Genomic DNA, 15,496 nt, shown 5'->3' with positions numbered 1-15,496 from the left:
ATGCTTCAGCACAGATGTTTAAATCAAAATCACTGGGATACTAAGTCACCTGTGCTCAAGTATGGCTATCATTAAAACCCTGGACTGTAATGGTGCATACACACGGTCCAACTTAAAAGAACGATATAAACAACGATATCGTTAGATCGTTTATATCAATCTTTTTTTCACCCCTCTAACGACCAAACGATGTTCGATGCACGTGCACGGATGGTCGATATCGACCATCCCGTGCATGCAGGCCAACCTGGTCGATATCGACCAAGTTAGCCTGTTTGTTCTAGGGAACTGCGATCGTTGATCGCAGGATCGTTAAGGGGTTGGTACATGTGCTGGATGTTTGATATTGAACATCCAGCACATGCAGAAGGATCAGACAACGATATATGATACTTGTCTGATGGACCCATGTGTACCGGCCATTAGTGTGCCTTGAGGACCGTGGTTGGGAACCTCTGCCTTAGGCATTCCCGCTTTGTCTGCTGCAACAGAACTAATGATTTTAGGTTTAAGTACAAGCCATTTCAAAGTAATAATGCCGAGTTTGTTGATGACATTTCCCATATTAACATCATTTCCACATCAAAATGCAGTGATTGAACCTGTGACCTCTCAATCACACAGCAGTGTGGAGTTCTTTATACTAGGCTCAGTCAGTTTACTGAAAAGTAAAAAGGGAAGTAAAATAGGAAATTGCACAATTGATCTCTCATATCACTTCTAGTCACAGAGCAAAGTGTATAATAATAACTATGTAACTGACTATGTAATCACAGGGCTGTAATGAGTCAGTTGTTTTTACAGTAAGGCATTGGGAAACATTAACAAAATCTGCTGTATAGAATGATGATGTATCATAAAATGAAAGTGAGCATCTGATTTGCTACTATGGGCAAAACCACAGTCTTCCTTAGAACCCAAACTTTGGACATATAGGGACAATGCATATGAAAAGGCGTTGTTGCCTATTGCAAACAATCAGATGCCGACTTTTATTGTTTAAACTGCACATCAAAAATAACATTTAGAATGTGATTAGTTGCTAAGGGCTAGATAATAATTCTTACATTTTCATAAAGATCGTCACAGTATTTATTACATTACATTGCATTGCCTGGGAATCAAAACCAGCCGATACTCTTACACAAAATGGAAGCACACATAATATCCTAGGGATGATCAATTCCTAGTCACTGTGAGGCTTCTTCAATGATCCCTAGGTAACCATGTACTTTACGTGTAGTAGAGATGCAGTCACTGAACAACAACAACATTGGGGGGAATTTAATTGAACACGATGTGCCACGATGCACGGCTGCGCACTTATCGCCCATATTCAATAGGGCTGACATTTCCTTGCACCTCTATGGGGTTCTGGTCCATTGAGCTGAATTAAATTCCCCCCTCCCACTGCTTGTAAAGCAGAGGACAATCCCTAGTGCAAGCCCTCAAATCACAGCAACAAATCAGACAATTGCTTTTATTTGTCTGGATCAGGAGAGACAGGGAAAGCAAAGGTCTGATTGGTCAGGGGAGCAATTCTGCACCTTAATAATAGCAGCCAATGTTCGTAAATAACCCCCTACTTACCAGTATCAATTTTACTCAGCCTCTTCAATGAAGTTTATAGAAAAGTTGTCAAATATATAAAGTCAATATAATTGGCAAATACACAAAGTCAATATTACACTGTAACTCATTAATTAGCACACACCTTATCTTGAATTTGGCTTGCCAGTCTAGTTCCATTTTCAGCATATGTATAAACTGTAAAATCTTTGGCTAACAAGTCTCTGTTAGGAAAAAGAAAAAAAAAGAAAAGAAAATTATAAACGAGGACTTCAGTATGACAGGTTAGATCTGTAATTCAACATTGCATAGTGCATATTATTAGTGTTTCGTGCTCCAAGGATTACACCTGGCTGTTGTGATCCTTTCATGTGGAAATCAGGTACTGCCCGGTGGTTAGCCCTTATGGGGCTTGGCGGGATTGGCTGTACTATTATTCACTAATCAGGGACATGCAGTCAGGGTAGGCAGGGCCTCACCTGTCATAATACTGAGATTTGATATAAAAATGATTAGAATAATACAAAGTAGGTATTTAGAACTTATAAACATCTTCTTTGCTTATTGTATTCATTTTTATAGTTAACACTCACCAGCTTTGTGGAGCTCCCTGGGACTACAGGGAGACGAGAGATGAGGCAGCAACAGCTCAGCCTCGCTTCTGTATAGTCAGACACTGCTTGCAGAGCAGGGGGCGGGGCCAAACCACAGACAGTTAGCTCCACTGAAAGATAGCTAAAAGAGGCATGCCTCTGAGTTTGGGGGGGCGTGCCTTGAGCTCTGATGGACACCTTGGATGTGTCAAGTGACCAGGAAGTGCACTGCAGTGTTTAGAGATCGAAGCTCAAGAGAAAACACAGTGATGCAGGTAGGAGAATCCCAAGTTACAGTGAGTAGCAGGTGAGACAGGCCCCCAGCACTCATCTCCATGTGTGCTTCCCCAGCCATTGACCTAACCGCACGTCACTGTCAATAATAGAATTCTTTCAGTTGCTCCAGTTCCTGGGCTTTGTAGATGATGTAATAAAAATGTACATGATTGGATTATACTGTAGAGATTATAAAATCTGGTTGATGATTCCCAGAAAATATGTTTCTAAATCAGACGACTGCAGCTACAGGGACAAAGCTTTACTAAAAATAAAAGTGATACTATGTGCAACTTGAGTCACCAGTTTTCCCCATTAAGTAACATTTCTTATTGCTGCAAATTGCACTGATAAGCGATTTTTCAGGCAGATGACATTGTTCAATTGGGAAAGCGCTTGTGATAAGCAGATGACCTGGAAACATTTTTTGCAAAGTTCCATTGCCGTACCCAAAGCTGACGGCAGCTGTGGACGACTTTCTTCCTTGGCCAATGTCCTATGCACATGCCCTGAATAAAGTTTGGGTATGCACTGAAAGATGTCCTAATAGAGAGATGAGAGGGAGGAAAGGTTTGTGGACAACTGTATGTAATATATTGAATATTCCGCCACATATAAGAGCAAATGTCTATGTTTATTGTCCTGATCAGTAAAAGTTAGGGCATGTTAAAATAATAGGACACGTAGAGTAATTAAGATATGTTTAAATACTGAACTGCCAACATAACTCATTCTCTCCTTGTTATAGACTCCAAGCTCCAAAAGATAAAACTTTTTCAGAGCTTGAAAAATTTGACGTCATTGCAGTTCCCATAGAGAACATGTTAACTGTGGTGTTCTGCCGATACCTACGTAACACAGGAGATAGCTACAATACCTCCTGCATTTATAAATGGGGCAGAAAAAAGTCACAACAATGAGCCCTAAGCATGGAACTCTACCAACCTTACAATGACACAGTAAGAATCCAGTTTTTGGTGGCAGAATACAAGGGGTGCGCCACAAGTTTCTGAAAGGGCAACCAGACACAATCTGACTGCCTGGTTGTGAACTGTAATCTCTGGCTAAAGTTCTTGTGAAATTTCAAGGCACAGAACCGTATATAAGTAGCACTGCACAGGAAGGAAGTCAGCTTGTTCACTTCCTTCGTCATTCATCATTGTTCACTTCCTTCATTCCTTCCATCTGCTCAATGCTCCATGAAGAGCTTGGCCTGAGCAAGGTTTCTGCACGCTGAGTATCTAATAAGCTGACTCGAGAGCAGGAGGCGGCTCGGGTGACTTGGAGCCATGCTGGCCAGTATTGACGGCGGTCGCTGAAACTCTGGGAGATCATCAGCAGCGATGAATCCTAGATCTACAGTTTTGACCCCGAGACCAAACAACAGTCAGCCCAGTTGGAGGTACGCCACCACAGAAGTTCCAACGTGAGCACAGCATGGCCAAGTAGATGGTGGCTGTTTTTGTGGCCAAGACTGGTCATCTAGCTACCGTACCACTCATGCAGCAGCGTACCATAACTGGGTATGCCAACCAATGCCTGCCGCAAGTGCTGGAAGCCATTTGCAGGCGCTGTCCAAGAACTTGCGTGCGTGGTGACCTTCTCCATTTCGATGGTGCACCTGCCCACATGTCCAGGAAAGTGGTGGATTATCTGGCACATGAACATATCCAGGAGCTTTGTCATCTGCCGTACAATCCAGACCTGGCCCCCTGAGACTTTTTCGTGTTCCCACAGATCAAGTGCAAGATGTGCGAGATTCAGTTTGACTCATCTGAAGCTGCAGTGGAGAACTTCAGCCAGCATGAAGACTACTTCGGACTGGTCCAGCTGCTCCACCAAATGATTTGAGCGCATGCAACTTTGCATAGACTCTGGCCTGTTACTGTTGGTATTTACCTTCTTATTGGGGAATGGAGGTATGGACTGCTATCAATTTTATCTTCTGAGGAACTGTGGATGTGGTGAAAGGAATTTGTGTTCCCACCTATACAGCCAGGGATTCAGTCTCAGACATCATTTTGGTATCCACCTCTAGACACCTAGGGTATTTGACTATAATTGAGTTACACTATGTTGTCCTGTTTTTTTTTTTATATTATGAACAATCATTAAGAAATAAGAAAATCCAAAAGAATCAGAGATCTCCCTGCTTCAGACTGCATATGAGCACCATTTCTTTATTGGTTCTGACCCAGTCATCTGGCAATAATAACTTGGACCTTATCACTAAGGTCTCTAGAGCCGCCTATAGCTTCTGTACGAGTACCTTGCTGTCTAATATATTCCTGTCCTAGAGAGGCAATGTAATTTGCTTCATATGGGAGTGCTTAGCTCACGGATGTATGTAATTGGGCTTACATACTACATCTTAATCTTGCTTCCTGAGCTATTTCCTTGTATGAATGAAATATATAGAATTGCTCTCCCTAGCTTGATACACATAAGAAGTACTTAGCACCTGACTTTTAAATAACCAGGAAGATCGTATACGCTTTGATTTGATAGGCCTAAAAAAGTCCGGTTTCTTGTATTATAATAATCCGTGATTGTATTACACTGTGTTATCTTACTTTGAGGTATCCAAAACTCTTGGTTTGCAATTCAATTAACACTCATTAATTTGTGAATTTTGTTATTTTTATATATACAATTTAATATACATACGTACATACTATGTTATTGGACTTTAACAGCTATGATGATTAACAGTTTTATGAAATGAATAGGTTTTATTTCCAGCAATTTAACTCATGTACACACAAAGCTTAATTTGCTGAACAGATAAGAATGCCAGTAATAGTCACTATTTCCATATCTGAACAAGTCATTACAAAGGGACAAAGGAAATAGCTGATTTTTATGATTAATTGTCAAGCCGATCAGATATCCGAAAATAACACAGGAAGAATGAGAGACATTAAGGGGTCTATTTACTAAGCAGTGTTAGGAGACAGAGTGAAAAGTGATAAGGTGCCAGCCAATCAGCTCCCAACTGCCATCTCACAGGATGTTTGAAAAATGACAGTTGGGAGCTGATTGGCTGGCACCTTATCACTTTTTCTTCTAACACTGCTTAGTAAATAGACTCCTTAGTTTTCTAAAGGCGAAGAATACTTTAGTCTCTTTTCTATTGTTTCTTAAGCTATCTGGATACTCTCCTATTAGTACCTACAGTAACTACCTACTTCAGGTACTGGCAGGTATCTAAATTAGGGATAACTGAAGAAGGTATCCCGATTTGCTACCTCAAGTAGAATATATACAATCAATATTACTTTTAACCTTAACCAATAAATATCATTAAAAAAAACTATGTATGTTGTAATTGATTTATAAAGTGCCAATATCTCTGCAGTGCTATATAGCGTAGGCAGTACATAACTGGGATTATAACACATCATTTTAACATCTACACAATTGATAATATATAAATATGTATACTAATAAGAATTATTGTTAAAGAAAGTTGCTTGCACGAAGAAGTTAGCAGGTAGTGAATTCCAGACAAGCAATAGATAGTTTATATGCGACTCATCCCTGCTAGAGAACCGAATGGATACTGGCCATGTACCACTACCAGGTCTCTCTGACCATTCCTGCTCAACAATAATGGGAGCTGCAAGCTGAACAAACAGATGGGGGAAATGAGACCTGCGATGCTGCAGAACGTCGGAGCGGTGCGCTCTCCTCTGCCCATATTACAGATCTCTACTGATGACTGTATGGGGATGAGGAGAGGGCTCCAGGTAAGGTGTCAGATAAAGCTAAAAAGGCACCAAATAAAGATACATTTCAGTTGTGTAAAACACAATGGATTATAGCGCAGAGGTCGCACTGAGAACCTTGCTTGGTTAATCATCAAATACAATGGAATCTATAAATATAAGCACAGAACACATCTGGCTCATAATGCTCAGTAGTACAAACCAATCACTGTACAGGGGTCATTGAGTATATAATAAAGAAAAGTGATCACTGAGAAAATATTTATTGAAGTGACAATTTACTTCAAAAGTGGTGAATAATTGTAGCAAAAGGATACTAAAAATACAGTATATGGTCATGTATTAACAGTATAATACATTGGCAGATGCATCTCATGTCTCACAGCCAGGGAACAACAAGCACATCTGAACCTATTACCCACCACCACCACCACCACCACCCCACCTCTCCAGCTCTGAATCTTTGGGGAGAGTCTTCCTATCTATTACCAGCAAAAGGAGAGACATTATATAACCAGAGATGCTGACGGTGAGCTCAGCATTAGACGAGGAGTTAGGGGAGACTATACCTGTTCTGCTCGAGGTGTAGTATGTGTTTCTTGCCCTCGGCCTGGATGATGTAAGACAGACCCTGCAGATATTAAACAGAGTGTTATAGTAATTACTATTCACAGGATACAGGTCATACTTTTATCACTGGTCCAGTCGTCAGCGTAACTCAAGAGGCATCTGGATAAGTGTGGAATTGGTGGAGGCTTAAGTTTTGGCACAAGGCAACTCTCCTAACAGCCCCAAACTATGATACAGCAACTCCATTCAGTCATCTCACAGCAGCACGAAACGCACAGACAGGCTTAGTTACCTCTAACAGGGAGCCGGACGCATCTCTTCTTAGCCGAGTTACTCTCTGGGGTGTAATAATCTCATATGAAGACAAAAACGATGAAGGGTGCTCACCTAAAAAAAAAAAAAAAAAACAGGATAAATGAGTGCTGCAGTCTAAGCAGGAATAACATGCTTAGAGACACACACACACATGTATATATATAAATAAAAGTGTCATCAATAGGGCATACTAACAGAAGAGCCGTCATGCGCTGGACTGCACATGGGGATCGTATGTTTATTGACCCCTGATGAAAGAATAAGTAAAGGTTTTGAATAGTAGCAACAAATTTGTTCTCTATTCAAGTCCTTGATTGCCTCCCTAATCTATCTGCTGTATATCTAGCTAACCCTCTATAGATTGTAAGCTTACGGGCAGGGCCTACGTACCTTTTTCTCTGTTTGTCGTCATCTAACCTCGTTTTATTACGGTTTTGTTCCCAATTGTAGAAAGCAATGGAATATATTATAGAAATAAATGCTAATGAAAGAATGTTAATAAGAAATCTAATCTTCACACTCCTTGCTGGCCTCACTGTCAGCCATTGTAACCTAAAAAATTATATCTCCAAAAACGTTTGAAGAACATAGATGGTCATTGGAAAAATGCTATACTTCTAATGACTCTCACATATGCTTCTATCGCTCCTATCAAAACATTTTCGACACTGCCAAACAAACATATGCAAATCGCAGATACTTTCCAGTGATTTGGGCCACCAAATTACTGGGTGTAATAACCAGCCATTTGGAGTACAAAACTACAAGAAGCAGACAGCCTGTTATAGATTTTAAATACATACATCACCAGCAGGTCGTGCACTGCGGTGATGGAAAAAATGTCACCGCAGTGCACGACCTATTACGGTTAATTGGGTTTTAAAATTACAATAGAAAATTGTTACATAACTGTGCCAACTTATTAGGATGTATTAGTATTAATTGGATATTTGGGCGCTTTTCCTTTGACATTCATAGGTACAAGCCTGATAGCTGCTCTAGTCTGCCATAGGGACCTCTATTTTTCATCGACTTGCAAACTTGGTGAAAATTACAACTGGTGATTTCCATTGATGGCTTTTTTTTATGTAACTGTGACAGTGGCTTGCAGCGACGCGTAGTTTAAGTGAGAGATTACTGGTGACTTTAAATACCATGATTTGCAACTCGTCGGAAAATCATCAGGAGATCTGCCATTTTATCAAAATTGGAGGCTATTTAAACACGGGGAAGTATCTGCTCTTTTCTTATCCTCTTACTCATTTCTTATATAATTACAAATCAGTCATACTAGTCTCCTGTGCTTATTCCAAACTTAACTAAAATCAATATTCTCTCTACTGGTATCTGTCCATTATTATTACAGTACACATTGATTTCTCCTATTATTAAAGATAAAAAAAAAAAAACGAGTGTATTGGAAAAAACTTACCCTTGTTAACTCTCTTTCTTCGAAGTCCATAGGGTCCACAGGGAGACATTGGGATGTAGGTGGGACCTGAAGGACCGGACACAAACATCAAAGCTTTTCAATCCCCCCCCCCCCCCAATACCCCGCCTACAGCCTGAGGGCAACTCAGTTTTGTTAACAAGCCCAAGGCAGGAGCAAGATAGGAGAGAAGGAAGACTGGCACGCTGAAGAATCACACTCTCACACAGAGAAGGAAACAAGTGACCAAGAGAAGAAACCCATAGAAGCCAGGAACGTCAGGGCGGGTGCCCTGTGGAACCTATGGACTTCGAAGAAAGAGTTAATAAAGGGTATGTATTACCATAACTCTCCTTTTCTTTTTCAGGGTTCATAGGGCTCCACAGGGGAGACAATGGGGATGTCCCAAAGCAGAGCAGGAACGCTTTTGAGCTGAGAGGAATACCCTATGCCCGGAGAAAGCATCCTGAGAGGCAAATGTAAATGGCCAGAGTCTGTTTGTTAACTGGCCATCCTTTCTAGTGAATCCATATAGGACAAAGAGGGAGTCCGATTTCCTTATGTATGTAGTATGGTCCATGTAGAACCACAATTTCCTCATTTAGGTGGAAACGAGAAATCACTTTGGGAAGGAAGCCCGAGCTCGTTCTAAGAATAGCCCTGTCCTGATGAAAGATTTAAAAGGGGTAGCAACCTGAAAGTGTCCCTACTGTAAATCCGATACCCTACGGGCAGATGATATAGCCAGAAGAAGCAGATGCTATAGTCACAAGAAACAGAGTCTTCGCAGTGAGCCATTTGACATCCACCGATTCCAGGTGTTTGAATGGAGGTTCCCGAAGTGCTTGTAGTACTATTGACAAATCCCATTGAGCCGAAGGAGGGACAAAGGGAGGTTGTATACGTAGAACACCTTGCAAAAAGGTGTGAACATCCGGTATAGGAGCAATTCTGCGCTGGAATCAGATGGACAAAGCAGAGACCTGCACTTTCAGAGAAGCTAGGCGGAGGCCTAGATCCAATCCAGCCTGAAGAAAGGCAAGAATTCTAGAAACTTTAAAAACTTGTAGGACATAGTTTCTTTGAGCATACCATTGGAAATATGAATGCCAAATTCTGTGGTAAATTCTGGCTGAGGCCGGTTTCCGCGCTCTAAACATGGTCTGGACCACAAAGCTGGAGAAACCCATAGCCGCTAGGAGGGATGTCTCCAGAGCCAAGCCGTTAAAAACAGAAGGGCTAGACATGGACCCTGAGATAACAGGTCTACTAGTAGAGGAAGTTGAAGAGGAACGTCTTTGGAGAGACTTTAAAGATTGGAGTACCAATGGCATCTGGGCCAGGCCGGAGATATAAACAGGACTGTGCCCCCCTTCTGTCTGAACTTTCGAAGAACTCGAGGAAGCAGGGATATTGGAGGGAAGAGATATGCCAAATGGAAGTTCCATTTCACCTACAATGCGTCTATGAAGGCTACGCCGGGGTCCCTTGTCCTGGCTCCATATATTGGAAGTTTGTTGTTGTGTCTTGAGGCCATGAGATCCACTTCCAGTAGGCCCCATCTGTACACCAGAAGCTCGAAAGACGGGTGGTCCCTAACCTCCCGATTTGACCACCCGCGGGCCACTTCAGCCAACGGGGTGGAACAGCGGGACTGTACTGTCCCGCTGAAATCTGGATGTTAGGGAGGGGTGCGCCCTCTATGGGTGGCGCCCCTGTTCGACAGCACTGGTCGAACACCCCTAGAGCCCTGGTTATCACTTTTGCCTTATGGCAAGGTGGCCAGGAAACTCCCTAGACCTTAATCCCATTTAGAACTTGCGGTAGCATTCTTAACCAGACGAGTTACATGAGAATCCACTGCTGGGGGAAGTTCCCATTTAGTGCAATCAGTAGCAGGAAGAGGGTAAAAGGAACTTAAACATTTAGGTAACTAAAACCTCTTACTGGGCATACTCCATGCCTCGCTCACATTATCAGATAGCTGGTAAGAGTGAGGGAACTTGTCGTTTAAACAGTGGCTGTTTTGTTTTAGGTGTTCCCTCTCTTCTATTTGTAGAATAGACTTTACAGCTCGCACCAGTGCAGGTATATTTAATTTAGAGGGTGGCTACCCGTCTCCTGATAAGGAGTCAGAGTGAAAGAGGTCTGCGTCTTCTGCCTCCCCAGAGGAGGCATCAAAATCAGATAAGTGGGTAAACTGGGAAGATAACACAGCACGTTTCGTAGGTTTACTAGGGAAAGGCTTCTCTTTTTGCAGCATTTGCTGAAAAACTGTAGAGGTATTCGCCAAACTCTGTTCTGATGTAGAATGTATATCTACCCATGGGGGAGGCAAAGGATTTGCAGCACCGGTTGTGGCCATCCCATAGGGGGAGCTGCCCCAGGGACCGCTAGATGGTCCGCAATTTTTGCCAGCACCTGTGAAAAGTTGGCCCAAGGTGGGTCCTGAGGAGGAGACACCAGGGCTGAGGGGCCCGGGGCGGTATAGCAATTTGTACAAAGACCATCCTGCATGAGGTCCTCTGCAGCTAAGCCGGTTGAGCAGGACTTACAAGACACCAGAGTAGGAGGAGCAGCGTCAGCCTGCTTGTTAGTCTTACCCCTGCAAGCCATAGCCAGAGGGATAATAAAACACACATTATGACACAGTGCAGTGAGCAACCCAGATGTATGTGAAAAATGGCAGTGTAGTGAGCAACCGCGCTATATAGTATGTGATAGCCCTCCCAAATATCTGGGAGATGTGAGGTACAATGAACGACCCCCTATACCTTAGTATGTCAGGGTATAGTAGAATAAAGGGAAAGGTATAAGCTTGACAGTATAGGTAGTAGAAATCAGCGCTAGCACAAGTCACAGACAAACACTGTATATATTTGAAATGGGCACTAAATCAACTACACAGACCGCAGTGGCTGGTAGGATATAGCGCTGTATAACCCGGTCCTTGGGAGAGATCTACAGGGAGACTGGACCCAGCATTCCCGGAGATCTGCTTGCCGAAAATGGCTGCTGTGTGTCTCTGAGGGGGCAGATGGTGAGGGAGGAGCAGCTCACGGCACAGCAAGACCGCAGTGGAATGGCTCCCTGAGCTGGGGGAGGGGCTGCAGGGAGAGCGCCTTTTCCCCTTACTGACATTAACCACCGGATCACCTGGCCTGTAAAGTATGCCCTGCGCCAGTATTATATATGCCCCGGTGGTCTAGTGCACTTGTGGACGAATCAGTGTCTACATCAACACCTCCGGTATGTCTCCTGAGACCGGTGGCAAGACTGAACAAAGATGCGGGTTCCCGTAAGCGGGGATCCACCTTACCTGTCCCCTGGATTCTGGGATCTGGGGTCCGGGGAGTCTGCTAGCTAGTCCCCCTCACAGCCCCGCCGAGAGTACCTAGCCAAGGGCTGATGTCACGGCGCCGCGGAGGGGTGATGGAGCAGCAGTGCACACATCAAAAGGACTGTCTCACGTTGCTGCTCAGTTAGTAAAATACATAGAAATAGAATTAAATAAAAAAATAAGCTTGGGCTGCTTAAAGCAGCCCCACTGTTAAAATGGTGACCCAGCTCCTGCCGAACACCAACAAAACTGAGTTGTCCTCAGGCTGTGGATGGGGTATAGGGGGGGGGGGAAAGGACCGGAGCATCCTGGCATTGAAAAGCTCTGCTGTTGGTGTCCAGTCCTCCAGGTCCCAGCTACACCCCATTGTCTCCCTGTGGACCCTGAAGAAGAAAAAGAAAATTGTGGCATAAATTCTCAAATTACGGCCCAAAGTCTCAGCCCCTCTATGTTTCTTAAGAGGCTTGCCTCTCACAATATTATGGGCCTACAACCTACCACACCCATTTATGTCAGGCTATCACTCCCAAACACACCACCACGACTGCACTGACTAAGGAGGTCACATATTTCATCACTGCAAAATCAAAGATCATTACTCCTTTCTAATATCCTGGATCTCTCTGATGCATTTGGCACAGCTGACCACTCCCTTCTCATATAACACTACATTACCTAGGTCTATAGACTTTGGCCCTCATTCAGAGCCACTCGATAGCGGCAGTACACTCGTTCCGAGCGATGTTCGCACATCTGCGCATGCGTACGGTTTTTAGTACGCATGCGCGAACCAGTCAGTGCAGCCGAAAAACATTTGTACGCAATATAGCGAGTGCCTGCTATTTTGAGTGACAGAATGAGGCGTATGTGGGTGGTAACAGGGGAAGGTGCTTGAAAACGGGGAGTGGAGATCCGTTCGCAGGCGTGCTTAAAGGTCAAAACGGGCGTTTTATGGGTGTGCATAATTAATATAGCAGCGTCAATGACCACGTCACTTGGTTTTTTTTAACTCAGAACTGCTCGCAAAATAGCGGTTGAAAAAACCAACCACAAGAATAGCAAGCAGTTCATATCCTGTTCGATGTACTCGATTAATCTAATAAATAGCGGACATGACGTATGGTGCGAGCGGCCAGGGGGCGTTTTTAAGAAATAAAAGAGCGTATGTTTTGCTCGCTCGTTCAGACTTAGAGGTGTGAACAGACTGCAATGTGCGAACGGATCATTTGCATAGCCACCCCTTGTTTTTGAACGAACGAACGCAAATAGCGAACGGCTCTGAATGAGGGCCTTTGTCCTGTCCTGGCCCTCCTCCTACTAATTAAATTGCACTCGTGCAGATACTATATGTCATCATTGAACCATCTCTTTTGTGTTATATGACAGGGCAGACTCTCCGCCACATACAGTATATGCGATTTCTGGACTTTTGTACCTATTTCTTTAATTAGCATGTGTGTTATCCAAAGTTGCTTAGAGTGTACTAGGCACTTAGGATTAGTATTTTCGTAGCAATGGCACGGCACTGTTCACTCATATCTGTCCTCTGGCTTTTGCCTTTTTCTGGGGGCGCGCTAAATGGGGATATTTGCCACAATTTCAGGTTAGATGCATGTGGACACATCTGTACGTTTTCTCTAGATGCAGCGCTCATCAGCTTCCTTTACAAGTTGTAGTACCACAAGGCTCAGTTCTAGGTCCTCTGCTCTCTGGAAAATTAATTACCAGTAGCTCTTTTGGATCTCAGGGGCAGATGTATTAACCGTCGAAGCGGCATCAGCGAACGTTAAGTGTGCCGATAGCGCTTCTCCCCCATGTATGATTGGGGCTCTGGGCAGTAAATGACAGGGGCGTTATGCAACACGCCTCCAATTTGTCACACAGATATATTAATATATATGACAGGCTTAATCTACGGCACTCAACCATCTGGGGTGCCCTTGATATGTGACCAGTCACTTACTTTTCAAACTGTAATTCGTTTGAATACAGGGAATGTTAGTTCCAAAATATTGCAATAATTTGTCAAGCTGACCAACCATTTCACGGTCTTCTCATCTGGCCAGTCCCTACATTGACCAATAATAAATAGATAGATAGATATCTATCTATCTATCAACCAGAACAGAGCGGCACTCAGAGACTGTAAAATTTGTGAATGAACTTAGGTGTTTATTCTCAACGTTTCGGGGTACGAATCCCCATCATCAGTATATATATATATATATATATATATATATATATATATATATATATATATAAAATGTATGTATATACAGTATATTAATATATATAGATTTATTGGAATCAGTATGAACGACCGCCGGATGTATGTATATATATTAATATATATAGATTTATTGGAATCAGTATGAATGACCGCCGGCCCTATGGCTGGCGGTTCGAATCCTGACGGCGGAAGACCGGCAGGAGTGAAGATCCCGACAGGGGATTAAGGTAAGTAAAACTAACCCTACTCACCCCCCCTAACCCTCCCTTAGGGATGCCTTCCCTAACCTCCCCCCCTAGTGCCTAAGACTAACGTACCCCCTAGTGCCTAACCCTAACCCCCCCTAAGTGCCTAACCTAAACCCCCCGTCCACGCAGCATAAACCTAAGTCTCCGGAGGGGAGTGTCTAACGCTAACCCCCCAATCCCCTAGCCTAACCATAAATCCCCCTCGGCAGCCCCTAATCTAACCCTCCCCCCCCCCCGGCGGCTGTCCGCACCCGCTGCCCAGCTTACCTTCATTCCGTATGCTGGGCGTCGGGCTCCCGGTGTAGGGATAATGATAGGTGTCGGGATTTCGACGCCTATCATTACATCTCTGCCGGAATTTGACAGCTGGGAAGCCGGCAGTCGGCATTTAGACCGTCGGCTTCCTAAGTGCCTCCCATATTTATTACAGAAGTCACACAGTCCAAGGAGACTGCATTCAAATATTTAGCAATAAACCCAGATGGCTATTAATGCAAGCAGCACGTTCAGGATCCAGTATGAACTAAGAGAAAACATTTTAATAAAGCTTCAATAAAATCTGTTCACAAGACAATGAAGTATTAGATTCTACTGTAGTTTGAATAAACTGAAGTACTTTAATGTTAATGCACCAGGGAGTTCCCTACTATAATAGATTCTGTGTGTAATCTGCAATCTGTTTTACTGACAGAAGTGAGGAATATTTTTGCTATACCACAATGAAATCAGATAAGCTTGATTCAGAGATGGACGCAGTTTACATCATTGCTTTGTGTTTGGACGCAGCAGCGATGTGAAAATATACTAATGCAGCAGGAGGCATCCGATACCTCTTGACATCACCTCAGATCCAAGTGCTGCGTCCGAAGACACGACATCAGATCACCATAGCGACCATCGGTAGAGATGGTTGCAGCATACTTGCCTACCCTCCCGATTTGGTCGGGAGCCTCCCGAAAATCGGGTGCCGCTCCCGACCTCCCGGGAAGGCAGGCAATCCTCCCGGCTGCCGCCCACCCCTCTTATCCCCCTCCGCATTTACCTTAGAAGCCCCCGCAGCGGGGGGGCTGTGACGCGATTCACGTTGAATCGCATCATTTTGGCTCCGCCCCCTGCTTCACAATGCCTGTAATATCGGCATTATGTAGTGGGGGCGGGGCCAAAATGAGGGGATCATGTGGCCCTGCCCCGTTCCGCC

The 15,496-nt window shown here is 43.7% G+C and overlaps 1 protein-coding gene across 4 annotated transcripts in view; it reads right to left on the bottom strand.

Annotated features, from left to right (window-relative positions):
• Positions 1-15,496, bottom strand: part of ADAM9 (ADAM metallopeptidase domain 9) — a 145,982-nt gene that overhangs the window by 72,897 nt on the left and 57,589 nt on the right. For all 4 annotated transcript variants that reach the window (XM_088480392.1, XM_088480393.1, XM_088480395.1 and 1 more), the window contains exons 2-4: positions 7,029-7,123; positions 6,736-6,797; positions 1,715-1,793 (exon numbers count right to left, since the gene is read on the bottom strand). In XM_088480392.1, coding sequence (XP_088336518.1) covers positions 1,715-1,793; positions 6,736-6,797; positions 7,029-7,123 — 236 coding nt within the window. The remainder of the gene's footprint in view (positions 1-1,714; positions 1,794-6,735; positions 6,798-7,028; positions 7,124-15,496) is intronic.

The sequence above is a fragment of the Taudactylus pleione genome, unplaced genomic scaffold (assembly GCF_031769625.1).
Source record: "Taudactylus pleione unplaced genomic scaffold, aTauple2 ptg000253l, whole genome shotgun sequence".
NCBI lineage: Eukaryota > Metazoa > Chordata > Amphibia > Anura > Myobatrachidae > Taudactylus > Taudactylus pleione.
The sequence above is the reverse complement of the archived record's forward strand: the minus strand, read 5'-3'. Positions and strand labels throughout refer to the sequence as shown.